This window comes from Schistocerca piceifrons, chromosome X (genome assembly GCF_021461385.2).
Source record: "Schistocerca piceifrons isolate TAMUIC-IGC-003096 chromosome X, iqSchPice1.1, whole genome shotgun sequence".
NCBI lineage: Eukaryota > Metazoa > Arthropoda > Insecta > Orthoptera > Acrididae > Schistocerca > Schistocerca piceifrons.
In genome coordinates this window covers 536,826,666-536,843,736 of record NC_060149.1, presented here as the reverse complement: position 1 = coordinate 536,843,736, position 17,071 = coordinate 536,826,666, and the positions used below count along the sequence as shown (strand labels likewise).

Below are 17,071 nucleotides of genomic sequence, written 5' to 3'. Positions count from 1 at the left end.
CTGCTAGCCACCCATCCCAACTGCTCTTCCTGCCTCCAACTCTCTCTCCCTCTGCCCACTCCACCCAACACAATTCCCACCCAAAACCAACCCAACTGCTGAAACTTGAAACTCCGGTATTTTGAATCCATGAGTTAAAAGATGACATTTTCAAGAACCAAACCATGTGTGAAGCTCAGAGAATATATCAGAAGATTGATAGTTAGCTACTAAATATTTTTTACATGGAGTATTTCATCTATAGAAGTCAAGGATGATGTAATGAGTTTATAAGATGTCTTAATGACTCATAGTAAATCCATATAGAAGACTGCAGCTTTGAGGAAAAATCTATAATTAATCTTGAGAAAAGAAAATGAAACAGAATGCATTTATAGTTCCCTGTTGATCCATTGTGAATAAAGGACAGTGGCCAGTCAAATATTTACCAAGGAAAATTGCCAAATAGATGTATGATTTGAGAAGCTTTTTTATTAAGACAACCAGATTTGTCATCTCAATAATGTTATCTTCAGGATCCTATGCATTCCATGTATAGACAAACAGATATATTGATATGTGCATAAATGGAGCTATCAGTATCTGGATTCCATGAATTCATTTAAGGGGTGTTTACTGTGTTTATTGTGGTGAAGCCTTCAAAGTAAACACTCCTTAAATGAATTCATGGCATCCAAATATTACTGGCTCCATTTATGCAAGTACTGGTACGTCTAATTATTTATATACTGAGTGCATAGGGCATGAAGATGGTGTTATTTATATGCTAAAACTGGTTGTGTAAGTAAAATAGCTTCTCAAAACATACAGATGTTTGCAATTTTCCTTGGTAAAGCATCTACAGTGGGTTATCTGTAAAATTTACATATATTTTCAGTTTGTGTCTTGAAATTCCTTTGAAATTTAGATCTCATCTGATCTGTGAGCTGATAACAGACCACTATACTTGTACTACAGAATCTCAGTATTTGTAGTTAGCTCACTGTTAGTTTTGAAATGTTTCTTGCAATATTTTTCCATAATACTGATGTTGTAAGTACTGTTTCCACCTTTCAGAATCTACGTGCCTGCAGTTTCATTTTTATGTTTTCCATTTTTCTCATAGTGAAGAAATTTAAATATAAAACTGAAAAACACATGCAACTTTATTCAGTTTTACTGGATGAGAGGTCACATTTGTGTTAAATATCTGGTATTGTCATTTGTCAGTCTCAACCTTAATCATAAATAATGGTAATCATATTAATATACATGACTTATGTGGTAACTGAACAACAGAGAATGGCTAGAGATTAAGCCAGAGGAAGGAAGGGTTGACATTTAGATGCCACTGAAAGGAGCTGGCTATTACTACCACATCGCAGGAAGTCAATTAGTCTGACATTTGTCCTGGGAAATTATTCTTCTCTTTACTCCTATACAAAAATTAAAAGTATTTTCCTACATTATTGTTCTATGATGTCACACTTATTTTATTCTCCTGGCCTTTTCTTTGCTTAAATGACACATATAAGACCAGTCTATGCCTTATATCTCCCCATGAAGCTTCACCTATATGTGGTAGGTAAATTCCCTCACATATTATCCTTCATTGTGTGAGATTTTTCCAGTTCAGTTTCTAAATTATTTCTTGGACACTGCTTGTTCTTCTGTAGTCTCACATTATATAATTGGCAGTCCACAGTTGCACTTATTTTCATTTACCTTGTCAACATATGTGAAATCTTTGTATTGTTCTGGCTGATGATTGGAGTGTTGTCCCATGAAGGATGTCATTGTGTGTGTGTGTGTGTGTGTGTGTGTGTGTGAGTGTTTTAGTCCTGTTTCAGTAGCTTCTCTCTTAGAGTGTATATTTGTTGTATTTCAAATATTAGTAGAATGAATTTTGGTTTCATTTGAAAATTTTGATAAATTTTCACTTTTTATGCTTTCTTTGTGTAGTGCGAAACTGTAAATAATAATTAATATTATTGTTGGTATTTATTAAATTTTGGTACTGGTACTTAATAGTAGGTAATGCCTATTAAGGAATTAGCATCGTCACCTGCTGTAACTGTCTGCTTCTAGAGTAATTGAATTCTGGGTTGTCTAAATTTAATGCAGCAAATTTAAGAATTCCAACTTTAATGAGCATGTTTAACGACCTACAGTCAGCATTTATTTAAGGATAAATTGCAATGTTGTAAGGTGTAATGCTAGTTGTACATTTGTGCTACATTAACATTTATCTGGTGGTGGAATATAAATGAGGAAGTAATAAAGGCAGCAACTCACTATGCAGCCTTAGGCATCCAAATAAGGCAGAATACATTGCTAATCTTTCTGACAATGTCCATCTTCAGAGACAACCAGAGAATAAACATCCACAAACATTAACTGAATTATCAGTTGTCTCACTTTAATGAAGCAAATTTAAGCATTCTAACCTTAATGAGGATGGTTAAAGACCTACAATCAGCATTCATTTAAGAAGATATTGTATGGTTGTAAGGTGTAATGCTAGTTGTACATTTATGTTACACATACATTTATCTGGTGGTGGAATGTAAATGAGGACTTCATTGTACCAGAATGTCAGCTCATCTTGTTTATGTGCCTCCCAGCCACACTATATCTGAGCTATGTGGTGAGTTGTTATCTTTGCAGTTTATTGTTTGTATGGATTTATAAATTTTCCAACTCTTTATTCTACTGTGTAAAATCTTTAAAGGACAAATAAGTAGATAAAAATAAATTAATGCATACTATTGACTAAAAGTTCTGTTTTATGAAAGCTATTTAATGAAAATTAAATTTGTTTATATCAGAAACTGTATCTCCTACTGGTACATTAACAGTGTGGTTGTGATGACTTGTTTTCAAAGCTCTCCTGTACTACCATACTAATCTCTCATTCCTTTCCTTGTATGAATTCATGAGCACCTTAGTATCTTCTTCAGTCAATAGTAAGAAAGAGGTACCATCCCTGTGGCCTGCACTTATATTTATATTCATATAAACTTTTCTAACCTTAAAAAAACTCAAAATCATGACTTTACAATATAATCCTATGCTTATATTGAGAAAGTTTTGTAACTGTTCTGGAATATTTTGCTGATATATAAATATGCAGAGCAGGAGGCTTTGATTAACTAAGACAACACATGTTTATATTTGAACTTGTGTCATTTTTTAATATATGTAATTCACTTTGTTATTATATTTCAGCTAACTTGATGGTGGGGATGGGTAAGTGTTATGGTTTTTATCTATGTATTAGATTGACATTCCTCATTGCTTAAATGTTTGTAGTTTTATCACTGCAAGGAGACTTTCAGAATGTTATCATGTTATCACTTCATCCCTAGATAGCCTCTCTCTTTCACTCATTGCTCTGTCTCAGTATACATTTCATTATTGTATGGACCTAGTATTTGAGAGAAGCAAGGATAAAATCTTTGTTCAGCCAACTTGATTAAAGGTTTTCGATAACAACTCCACTCACTTCACGGTTGCTTTTTTCAGTACTGCCATAGGCAACATCTCATTCATCCTGGTCCCATTGCAGCTACAAATTCATGCCTGATAAACATGGCTTGACAATATACTAGTTTATAATTTTGATTACCTTACTACAACCTGATCCTCTATTTTTTGTTTGTTTGTAGAGCTAGTGTTTAGTTAATATTTTGGCTGTGTGTATATCCACTTTTCATGGTAAGACAAAATTTTCTCTTTATTATTGTGAAGTGTCACTCTTTTGATATATTTCATTATAGTCAGTTCTTACAAAAAGTCCTTGCTTCATGCTAATTCCTTTTAAGTTTCCACTAATCACAGTTTATATAAATGTAGTTATATAAACACATTTCTTTACTAAAGACACTGTACTGATTTAGTGTGGCACATGTCAAACAGATGTCTATAGGATGTATCCTAATAAACACCATTCTTGTTCATTTCAACCAAAGAAGTTCACAGCTATAGAATAACATACAGATGTTAACTGAAACAGTTCTGATGACAGACTGACTTTCATACATTTTGCTACATAATGAAATTTTAATGATAACAAACACCCATAGATAAATTAGCTTGTTGATTGCTAACTGCAAGCTTTGATGTATTTTTCATAGTGCGAGGTGGAACTTTTGTAGAGATGCTACATGGGTAGTCACTAACACAAAGACATTAAAAACTTGCAACATGAGGTACTTCATGATGTTGTCTCTAAGATTTTCAATCCTGTACTGAATTTTACCAAAGAAGTTCATAAAGATAAATGCCTACATGGTGCTCAGTAATCAAGTAATGTGGAGATGTTAGCACAATTGGCTCCTAGTGTGGGCTACAAATTTTTTTGATGGGAGAGTATTTATTGACAGAGGAAGGGATATTTTCTGATTTCAGTGCTTATTTAGTAGTTTATAACTCCATAAGGTAGAAATTTACTATTGTAAATCTGCTGTATGTTCTGACAATAATTTGGTTTACATAATATATAGTTAGTTAAGAAATTTAAAAAAAAACTATTTAGTAAGTCACCTCTATGAATTACCTATTTAGAAGTACAGTTGCCATGTTGCAAAATTATTGTTAATTTATACAAATTCTTAATTAATGACTTAACTGAATACCAATGGCTCTCATTTGATTCAGAAAAATCAGGGCAACACAAATGTAATGTGGATTTTATGAATTAAACAGATATAGTGTATCGAATAGCAAAAATAAATTTGTGTATGTCTGAACTTTAATTACTATTATCTGTTACGTTAGTTGGATCTTTGACACACAAATATAGTTAATGGATATCATGAATTGGGAACTTTACACTGAGTGGTGTCAGTCCCCACAAAACTACTGATTAACTTTTTTCAGTAACTCCATTAGGTGTTGTTACAATAATTTCAGGTGTACATTACTCTTAATGAACATGGTTTTCAACAAAGCTAACTATACCGCTATAATCTGCAAGGTGAAAATAACCACTTGAATAATAAATTATTGAGGAATTTGTGTGTGCGGTGTTGTGGCCATCTCAGATATATTATGTAAAATATATGCATTATCTTTAGTTAAAATATAAGTGGAGATATAGGCAGTTATCAATAGGGTACAATAATACTAGATGGAGAAATTCCACCTTGTTATGTTTCAAATGGACAAAATCGTAATTGAAGATATCTTATATGACACAAAGGTATAAGCAATCACAGTTTCCACATTTGATATTTGGAAGGAATGGGAAAAAGCTGTAATGACTAGGAGAAGTACCCTCTGTCTTGCACTTCACAGTTGTTTTTGCAGGAAATGTAGGTATAATTTTGCATGATTTCAGATGTGTTAAAAGAATACAGTAGTGAGTTCACTGTCAATCTGCTGCAGCGTAAGGCTGTAATTTTTACAGTAAACAAATCAATGAGCTCACCAGTGGTCTTCATCCACATGCTTTTACCAGTTCACAATATATCAATGATGATAGTTGGATCGTAGTGCTAATGAAACAACTATTCTAACACTTTGCTGTTCATCTTATCCTCAGTGCACTTAAATCTAGAACACATCTTCAATCCAGTGGCACCTCAACACCATCATGCTTTGAGTTCATCTCCTATGCTGCTCAAAGATTTGCATGACCAGATCAATCATCATAGTAGCTGCAAAGTACATGGACCTCACTATACAACATAAAGCAGGACTCATCTCAAAACACGTTTCTGCTCAACATTACAACATTACAAGTATATTGTCATCCCTCTCCCCCCCCCCCCCCCCCTCCTCCACCAGCACCCCCATAAGCCATTGGCTTTACCATTGGTGGGGAGGCTTGTGTGCCTCAGTGATAAAGATAGCCATAATGTAGGTGCAACAACAATGGAGGGGTGCCTGTTGAGAGGCCAGACGAATGTGTGGCTCCTGAAGAAGGGCAGCAGCCTTTTCAGTTGTTACAGGGGCAACAGTCATGATGATTGGCTGATCTAGTCTCGTAACATCAACGAAAATGGCCTTGCTGTGCTGGTGTTGTTCATAGCCCTACAGGGAAAACTCCAGCCATAACTTTTCCCACGGGCATGCAGCTCTACTAATGATGATGGCATCCTCTTGGGCAAAATGTTCTGGAGTCCCCGATTTAGATCTCCTGGTGGGGACTACTCAGGAGGATGTCATCAGGAGAAACAAAATTAGTGTTCTGTGGATTAGAGCTTGGACAGGTCGGTTACAAAATTTAAGAAGGGAAATGGAGAGGTTAAAGCTAGATATAGTCAGAATCAGTGAACTTCAGTGGCAGGAGGAACAGGACTTCCAGTCAGATGAATACAGGGTTATAAATACAAAATAAAATGGGGGTAATGGAAGAGAAGGTTTAATAATGAATAAGAAAATGGGAACCTTGGTAAACTACTGTGAAGACCTTAGTGAATGCTTTATTGTAGCCATGATAGACATGAAGCCAACACCCATCACAGTAATAGAAGTTTATATTCCAACTAGCTCCACAGATGATGAAGAGATTGAAGAAATGTATGATGGAATAAAAGACATTATTCAGGCAGTTAAGGGAGATGAAAATTTAATAGTCATGAGGGACTGAAATTCCTGAAATTCCATAGAAGTGAAAGGAAGGGAAGGAAAAGTAGTAGGTGAATGTGGACTAGGAGAAAGGAATGAAAAAGGAAGCCACCTGGCAGAATTTTGCACAGAGCATAATTTGATCATTGCTAAAACTTGGTTTAAGAACCAGAAAATTGGTTGTATTTGTTGAAGGTACTCTGAGACTCCAGAAAGTTTCACATTAATTGTATAATGGTAAACAGATATTTTGGAACCAGATTGTGAACTATAATATATTTCCAGGGACAGATCTGGACTCTGACCGCAATTTGTTGCTTATTAACTGTAGATTAAAACTGAAGAAATTGTGAAAAGGGAGGAAATTAATGAGATGGTACCTGGACAAACTGAACGAACCAGAGGTTATTGATAGTTTCAGTGGGAGCATTAGGGAACAATATACAAGAAGAGGGGAGAAGAATAAAGTAGCAGAAGAATGGGTAGCTTTGGGATATAAAATAGTGAAGGACCCAGGATATCAAATAGTTAAAAAGATGAGGTCCAGCAGAAATTCATGGCTAACTCGGGCCATTGAATTTAATTGATGAATAGAGAAAGTATAAAAATGCAGTAAATGAAGCAAGCATAAGGTTATACTAATGTCTAAAAATGAAATTGACAGGCTAAACTGGAGTGGATAGAGGACAAATGTAAGGTTTTAGATGGACATGCCACTAGTGGAAGGGGAGATACTGCCTGCAGGAAAATTAAAGAGATGTTTGCAGAAAATACAACCACCTGTACGAATATGAAGAGCTCAGATGGAAAATCAGTCCTAAGCAAAGAAGGGGAAGCTGAAAGGTGCAAAGAGTATATAGTGCATCTATACAAGCGAAAAATAGCTGAGGGCAATATTACAGAAATGGATAGAGGACATCGATGAAGGTGAGGTGGGGTAGATGATACTCTGAGAAGAATTTGACAGAGCACTGAAAGACATAAGTCAAAATAAGGCCTGTGGAATAGACAACATTTCTTTACAACTGCTGATAGCCTTGTGAGAGCCAACCAACACAAAACTCTTCCATCTGGTGAGCAAGATGTATGAGCCAGGTAGAATACACAAAGACTTCGAGAATACTGTAATAATTCCAATTCCGAAGAAAGCGAGTGCTGACAGGTTTGAATATTATCAAACTATCTCTCTAACAAGGCATGGCTGCAGAATACAAACACAAATTCTTTACAGAAGAATGGGGAAATCAGTAGAAGCTGACCTCAGGGAAGATCAGCTTGGATTCTGAAGAAATGAAAGAATATGTGAGGCAATACTGTCCCTACATCTTCTCTTAGAAGACAGGTAAAGGAAAAGGAAACCTACATCTATAACATTTGTAGACTTACAGAAAGCTTTTGACTGGGTTGACTGGAATACGCTCTTTGACATTCTGAAGGTGGCAGTGGTGAAATACAGGGAGGGAAAGTGTATTTACAACTTGTACAGAAACCAGACAGCATTCTAGCAGTTGAATGGCATGAAAGGGATGCAGTGGTTGAGAAGGGAGGGAGACACGATTGTAACCTATCCACTACGTTGTTCCATCTGTACATAGAGCAAGCAATAAAGGAAACCAAAGAAAAATTTACAGTAGGAATTAAAGTTCATTGAGAAGAAATAAAAATGTTGAGGTTTGCCAAGGACGTTGCAATTCAGTCAGAGACAGCAATGGATTTGTAAGAGCAGTTGAACGGAATGGACAGAGTCTTGAAAGGAGGATATAAGATGAACATCAACTAAAGCAAAATGAGCATAAGGAAATGTAGTGAAATTAAATCAGGTGATGCTCAGTGAACTAGGTTAGGAAGCAAGACACTTAAATAAGTAGATAAGTTTTTCTATTTGGGGAGCAAAATAACTGATGATGGCCAAAGTAGAGAGGATATATAATTTAGACTGGCAATGCAAGAAAAGCATTTCTGAAGAAGAGCAATTTGTTAACACTGAGTGTAGATTTAAATGTCAGAAAGTCTCTTCTGAAAGTATTTGTATGGAGTGCAGCCATGCATGGAAGCGAAACATGGATGACAAACATTTTAGATAAGAAGAGAATAGAAGCTTTTGGAACATAGTGCTATGGAAGAATGCTGAAGATTAGATGGGTAGATCATGTAACTAATGAGGAAATACTGAATAGAATTGGGGAGCAAAGAAATTTGTTGCACAACCTGACTTGAAGAAGGGACTCGTTGGTAGGATGCATTCTGAGACACCTAGAGATCACTAGTATAATATTGTTGGGAAGTGTGGGGGTTAGGAATCATAGAGGGAGGCCAAGAGATGAATACTGTAAGCAGATTCAGAAAGATTTAGGTTGCAGAAGTCACTAGGAGAGGAAGAAGCTTGCACAGCATAGAGTAGCATGGAGAGCTCAATCAAACCAGACTTCAGACTAAAGACCAGAGCAACAATGAACATACTGTAAAGTGAAATATATTTAATTTTCATAACAGACACCCTTACAGCACAGTGGTATGTTGCCAATATTCAGCTCACCCTCCTTCCTGTCACACTGTCCTGGGCCTACATTTCAGCAAGATAATGCTTTTTTTGTTTTGTTTTAAATAGTGTGTAATGTAACAGAATCCTGTCACTGTTTCCACATTTCTTCCATGTATACAACTTCTTACATAATTCTTCAACTTGATTAAATTGTGCTCTGTGCAAAATTCTATAAGACAACTTCCCCATTCACTCCTTCTCTAGGTTCATGTCCTTTTACTATTTTTCTTTCTCTTACTACTGCCAAATTTTTATCCCATGACATAATTAAATTTTCATGTCATTTAGCTATCTAAATAATTCCTTGTATCTCATCATATATTTTTTCAATATTTTTGCTGTCTGAGGAGCTAGCAGGCATACTTATACTATGTGATCAAAAGTATCTGGACACCTGGCTGGAAATGACTTACAAGTTCATGGCACCCTCCATTGGTAATGTTAGAATTCAATATGGTGTTGGTCCATCCTTAGCCTTGATGACAGCTTCCATTCTCACAGGCATACATTCAGTCATGTGCTGGAAGGTTTCTTGGGGAATGGTAGCCCATTCTCCATGGAGTGCTGCACTGAGGAGAGGTATCAATGTATAATGGTGAGGCCTGGAATCAAGTCAGTGTTCCAAAACATCCCAAAGGTGTTCTATAGGATTCAGGTCAGGACTCTGTTCAGGCCAGTCCACAATAGGGATGTTATTGTCATGTAACCACTCTGCCACATGCTATGCATTATGAACAGGTGCTCGAGCATGTTGAAAGATGCAATCACCATCCCCAAATTACTCTTCAACAGCGGAAAGCAAGAAGCTGCTTAAAACATCAATGTAGGCCTGAGCTGTGGTAGTACCATGCTAAACAACAAAGAGTGCAAGCCCCCTCAATGAAAAACATGACCATACCATAATGCCACCACCTCCGAATTTTACTGTTAGCACTACACATGCTGGCAGATGATGTTCACCGGGCATTCGCCATAACCACACCCTACCATCAGCTTGCCACATTGTGTACCATTATTTGTCACTCCACACAATGTCTTTCCACTGTTCAATCATCCAACGTTTACGCTCCTTACACCAAGTGTGGTGTCATTTGTTATTTACTGGCATAGTGTGTGGATTATGAGTAGTCGTTTGAACATGAAATCCAAGTTTTCTCACCTCCCACATAACTGTCGTGATACTGCAGTGGATGCTGATGCACTTTGGAATTCCTGTGTGATGGTCTGGATATATGTCTGCCTGTTACACACAATGACCCTCTTCAACTGTCGGCAGTCTCTGCCAGTCAACAGATGAGAATGGCCTGTATGCTTTTGTGTTGTACATGTCCCTTCATGTTTCCACTTCACTATCACATTGGAAACAGTGGACCTAGGGATGTTTAGGCGTTTGTAAATCTTGTGTGCAGATGTATGACACAAGTGACACCCAATCACCTGACCAGGTTAGAATTCTGTGAGCTCAGCTGAGTGCCCCATTCTGCTCTCTGATTATGCCTAATGACTACTGAGATTTCTGATAGGGAGTACCTGTCAGTAAGTGGCAGCACAATCAACTTGATATGAGAAATGAATGTTTTTGGGGTGTCCAGATACTTTTGATCACATAGTGTATGTCGCTGTGGTGATTTTTATCTTTGTGTCTACCTTGCCTATGATAATGTATTCACTACAGCTTTTATAGTAATGTACCTCATTCATTGTTAGTAGTTCTCCTCTTTTATCCCTATTTTATTTTCTGTTGATTATCCTGTACTCACTGAAGTCGGTGGCCTGTTCTTTTACCACCACACTTCACTAATTTCCTGTATATCTAACTACAAACTATCCATTTCCCTCTTCATGATCTGTACCCTACTTTCCCAACTATAGATCTGACATGACATGCCCATAGAAAGGTATATTATTTTTTTCTGATAACAACATCTTCCTGAGAATTCTCCAACAGGAGGTCTTAATGACAGACTATGTCACCTCAGGAATATTTCACCTATCAGTATGTCAACACCATTTTTTCTACAAAGAAATATTCGTTATTGTTTTCAATATAGAGAGAGAAAAGGTAAACATTTGTGGGTGGGAGATTAGAAGAATAAGTGTTGTAGAGAATGTTTTCCAGTCAAGCTCTTCAGTAGGTTATTTAGTGAAATGAACAGTGTGCAGATGGGTGTTCTCATACAGTAGCAACACCTTCTGCAGTTTTCTTGGTCAGTATTCTTATACGTATATGGTGACCACAATATGTCTCACCAGCTGTCAATGGATGCCAGCTGTAATGGACACAACCATGGGAAGCAGTTCTCCACACAAACCACCTTCTTTGTGCCCCAGATGTGTAATATTACATTTGGCGGACTTGCAGTAGCCTTTGTTGTTTGGGCTAACCATTGCTAGTGCTGAACTGCAACAATTTAACTGTTGTGTGCCATTTGCATTTGATAAGCAAGGTCCAGAAGTTGGGTGCATGAGTACTGCATACTCTAATTCGAAGCAACAAAAATCAAAGGGGGTGATAATTACTGCATGTTTGCTTGAACATCATCAGTTCATTCATTGAGCATTCCTGTGCAGTGCTATTAGTGATAATGGGTTATTGTGCCTTTATGTTAACATCTTATGAAGAAATTAATGACTGAGCCCTAATAAAAGACATATAGCCTATTCAAACAAAGGACAGTTTGAACATAACAGTTTGCAGCCAATGGCTCTAAAAGTGTGTTGTTCACTAAAAAATCCTCCCCATGTATGTGTCTATTGCAGCTGGTATTTGTTGCCAACAACTGAAACGCCTTCAGTCATGGTATAAGAAAAGTGGCTGACAAAACTGTATCACATGTTGCTACGACAGGATAATGCACTCTGCTGTTTTCACAAACAAAACAATGCAGGAGCTGGTTTGGGAAGTTATCCCTCACACATGTCGTTCTGATGTTATTTGTACTAATGCAAATGAAATGCAACCCATCATGATGAAATCCTAGTTTAGTAAACCATAAAGTATTTGTAATATGAGCACGCCTGTATTGGCATTTGTCAGTAAGATATTACTCATTTTCAGCTTTGAAACAGTCTGTACAAGACAGTTGAAATGTGGCATTTTGCATATAAAATTGTGTAATCTCAAAAATGGGAAATTATGTTGGCAGGAATAGAAAGAGTTGTCAGTTGTGCATTTGGCCTATCGTAAGGTCTTTGCGTGTATGTTGTGGAGTGCTGGAAGTAATGAGCTGACTTTTTGTGGAGAAATATTTTTAAGATTTTCTCACTGTTTTTTGGTGTGAATGTGTGCAGCACTGTAACAGAATGTCTGAAAATCTGACTATCAGCAAGACTGGAACTGAGAGCCAAAGCACCCTTCACCTTACAGGTGACTGTGTTCCCTCAGAATGAGTGAAGAGCTGCAGCTGCACTTATTGCTCCATTGGTGGCTAGGACAGAATTAAATCACAATGTGAAAAACAAGATTGGTTGCAATTTATGCATAGGATAACTTTCCTGGACTGAAAACCATAAATTGATAGCCTTAGCTCACACCTTAAGAGAAGCATCACAAAGATTATTCAATGGAAATTACATGAAAAATTGTGTACATTTAGCAGGATAATTCTGTGTCATCTAGGAAATAACTCATGTTTTACAGATTTGCCTGTATTTTGCCAAGATTCAGTTGTACTATCACCAGTAAGACTACCAGGTAATGTATTACTTGAGCAAGTTCAGAAGTCACCACAGCTTGCAACTCAAGAAGACATGGCTGTGAACAGTGGATATACCAAAAGTACATATCACTGAGTTGCATACATACATACACTGAGTTACATACATACATATCTATAACAACATTTAGGCACCAGATTGTGGTTACAAATAATACACAAATGCACCCACTGTAAACTAAATACAATAAATCAATAACTGCAAGAATTATTTTTTTCTGTCTGAAGCATAAAGCTTATTTACCATGCAGGATTCACATTTTTTGAACATTCCTTGTCTCTTTTACTGTAAACATTATGAGTACACAACACATGTAATAATCATTATAGACTTTGAAAATAAGTTTCTTAAGAATGCTGTCTTTAGCACTAACCCCAAAACAGAAAGATAAAAGAGTAATAGGTCTGTTTATGTTATCACCAATTTTCCAAGACTGTGGAATCTTCCTGTAATAACGTCAAGTTGAACAAACATATTTCAAGGAAGACGCAATACATGAAAGTCACAGATCAAGTAAACAGAGTAAGACGTGTGTACAATTTAACAGTCAAATCATAACTGAGTCCAAGTTTAATGGCCGCTGGCTGGCTGGCCGCGTAGGTGACACTGCTGCTGCATGGCTGGCAGACAGCACCGCATGTAGAGGATGCGTGTAACTGTGCGGTGGCACTTTGAAAGATCGGCGAGTCACAACACTTCCCTTCCTCAAGACATTTAGGCTTTGGATTGTCAGTGATTTGACTGTAGAGCTTCCAATGAAAGGCCTGGATGTATTTAAAAAATTTGTTTCTTTTGGGTAACAACTTCTCATTCCAAATGTTGTGCATTGTAAGCTTCCCTTTTGCTTGACTGAAAAGAAGGACTCCCATATTGACAGTGATTTTGATGGTCTCCTCGAACAGTGCTCTATTTTGCATCTCCTCTGATCTTTTTCTTTATGTTTTTGTCAAGATCTCTTTATTTGGGTGCACTTCTGTCAGCATTTCACCTTTCTTCTATAAATTTTTCTGTTTCAAGACTGAATCTCAGACTTTTCTGTTTTTGGAACAAACTGACTTTCTGCACTGCTGGTAATTTCTGGTGGGAGTTTATTCAGTTAATTTTCCTCTTTACTTTTATATTGTTGATTTCTTGTCTGTGCATTGGTTGAGTTCACTTCTTTCCACTTTCAACTCATTTATTGCAGGTCAGATCTCTCACATTGAGTGTTAATATTGATTCTGCCTCTAACTAGCCTACTGCCAGTCTATGACTGACACATCTGAGCACATTCAGTCGTTAGATGTGTGTGTGTAATCTATTTTATTCTCGCCTGTGCCACCAGGGGTTTTCCAAGCCCACTTTCTTTTTGGATTTTATGTGTAAAGTATGTTCATGCAGTATAAACATCCTTTGCTAAGAAAAGTCATCATTTTTGTGCTCTTTAGTTTCACATAGGAAGTTCAAAACTGGCAATAAAGGGATGGTCTTCTGTTGACTTCACTCCTGTCTTGGTATTACAATTGCCAAATAATAAGGAAAATGTGATGGTTTTCAAATTTTTTGCTGTTGTCAACTCTTCATAGAACTGTTCTAGATCATCATCTGTTGAAGTGTAATCAGATGCATAGGCACAAATGATTTGAAGTTAATCTTAGCATCCAATTCAACAATCACATAGATCACTCTGTTTGAAATGGGCAAGGTCTCAGTGGTAAGACGTTCCATCATGATGTGAATTAGCAGAGCTACAACACCAGTATGCAAATTTACATACAAGTTATTGTGAAATAGGATGTGTCCAGACTTGGGGTAATAATTGCGTCATCTTTCAGCCTCATCTCACTGATTCAAAGTATGTCCCATTTCATGTTCTATAATTCTTGTTTCAAACAGCTGTGATGTTCTTCATGTCTCATGTTTTGAATACTATATGCTGCAGAATAGAAAGTTTTACTCAAGTTGTTCCTCTTACCTTTGTGTTTATTTCATTGTTTAATTTGATTAGTTGAATTTAGCCCACCCTTCCCCCTCCCATGCCCCAGACCATGTGGAGGCTGACATTTCCGTGCAAGATTCCTACTCTCAAGCTCTACTTACCAGGGTTGTGGTTGGTTTAAAGAGGGACATTTTTGTTTAGGGATGGTTTGGACCATATCTTACCATGTTGATTCAATATGGATTGAGAAGAAGTGGACAGTTGTACATGAATTAATAGAGATTTTGATGAATAAGGGTTCTAGGGTATGTTTCCTTTAGGATATGGAAGTGAGAAGGACAAGTGCTTGTATAGGACAGTGTCATCACTCCCTGAAATGATTGAGGTAACCACAAGGTGCTGTTCATATGAAATCATCAGGGAAAAAGTTAATAGCATTCTTGGTCAAATGTGAAGTGCTGCTTTGAAAAGTAACACCACTCTCTCATTGGTTCTGTCTATCTTAAGTGTACAGCAAGTTGAACAACCCTTCAACATAAATGCTTTTGCACTTCGATTAATAAAGTGTCAGTAGTGGTAATGTTGTAATCATTAAGAGCTGACAGTTTTTCCTTCTTTCAGTATTTATAGACTGAACAATAGTTTTACTTAAAGGTGACTTATTCTAGACATTACTGTCAGCATTCTGTGTTTCTTGTTCCACATTCTGGTAACAACCTATTCTTCTTTCATGTTAGCTGGTCTGATTTTCTCCAAGCCTTTTTGCACCCACTTTTTTGGTCATCATTTCAATGCACAGAAGACTTTGTTGACATGGATCTATATGTTGTTCACAGCTTACAAAATCTTTCTCTATGGGTGTTCACATTTTACAATCAGTGCTGTGTTGTTACATTCTCATTTGTGTTCCTCCTTTTCAAGGATAGTGCCAGTGATAGCATTCTTAAGAAAATTATCTTCAAAGTCTATAATGATTATAAGGTCATGTTACATAATGTTTACAGTATAAGTATTGGAACAGTAAAAAAATGTGAATCTCATGTGATGAATGAGCTTCACAGTTTTCATTATATATGAATGTGTGGTGTCTTTTCTCTTGGACATTACCAAAACAGCACACACCACACGGAACCTGCAGCTATGATACATTATATGCAAATTTAAGGTGGAGGGGAAAGAAAGAAAGGAAAGGGAAGGGACTATTGATGTCAGCTGCCTTGAGACATTATGTGGAATCAGCAGTGATGAGCAGAAATGTGAGCTGGACAGGGATTTGAACACAAAATCCCCTGCCTACTACGTGGTTGTGTTAACCACAGTGCCACACGGACACAGTGTTTGTTGCAACTTCACAGACTATCTTGACATGCCTCTCAGTCAACTCATGTTACCACACAGTGCCACCTATCCACAGTCCCTGTCCATGTCCTCAATACTTGCTACTTTGAGATTCATGCAATAGGTCGGATGTCATTGTGTATCCACACTGAAGAGGGTAAGTTATAAATGAATGCATGGTGTCTGTTCTTTCAGACATGTCTGGAAGAGCAGTCACCACATGTTCATATATAATTGATTCACCTCGATGTGCAACAAATCCACTTTCTTCAGTGTGGATGCACAATTATGTCTGACCTCCTGTGGGAATCTCAAAGTTGAGAGCATGGTGGACATGGACAGGGACTATGGACACATGGCACTGCATGGGAATATGTGTCAGGTGAGAGGAGCGCCGAGATAGTTCACACACTTGCAATGAACAGTGTGTCCAGGTGGTGCACATCTGCCTGGTAAGCAGGTGATCTCAGTCCTGCACACATTGTTACTTGTTGCAACTGCTTCGGTGTAAAGTACCAATGCAGTTGACATCAACAGTCACTGTCTTTCCTTTGCTTTCCTTTCTTTCCTTTCCTTTCCTTTCCTTTCCTTTCCTTTCCTTTCCTTTCTCTCCCCTGCACCTGCAACTTACATATTACAGTTTTGAGTTCGTTTAAGACAAAAGAAAAAAAAATTCTTACAGTTATTGATTTATTGTATTTAGTTTGCAGTGGGTGCATCTGAGTATTATTTGTACCTAGATCCAGCCCCTGAACCTAATTACTAACATGGGGATAAAATTAAGTGCCGTATACTTTTGGTTGGGTTGGGTTGTTTTAGGGAAGGAGACCAGACAGCGAGGTCATCGCTCTCATCGGATTAGGGAAGGACAGGGAAGGAAGTCGGCCATGCTCTTTCAAAGGAACCATCCCAGCATTTGCCTGTAGCGATTTAGGGGAATCACAGAAAGCCTTTTAGTATTCCAACCCTTGGCACCCACATCTTTTTGAGTCAGAAGTTGTAGT

At 37.3% G+C, this 17,071-nt stretch overlaps 1 protein-coding gene across 1 annotated transcript in view; it reads left to right on the top strand.

Moving 5' to 3' along the window:
- Window positions 1-17,071, top strand: part of LOC124722506 (calcium-dependent secretion activator-like) — a 798,081-nt gene that overhangs the window by 240,791 nt on the left and 540,219 nt on the right. Inside the window, exon 7 of the mRNA XM_047247660.1 lies at window positions 3,208-3,228. Coding sequence (XP_047103616.1) covers window positions 3,208-3,228 — 21 coding nt within the window. The remainder of the gene's footprint in view (window positions 1-3,207; window positions 3,229-17,071) is intronic.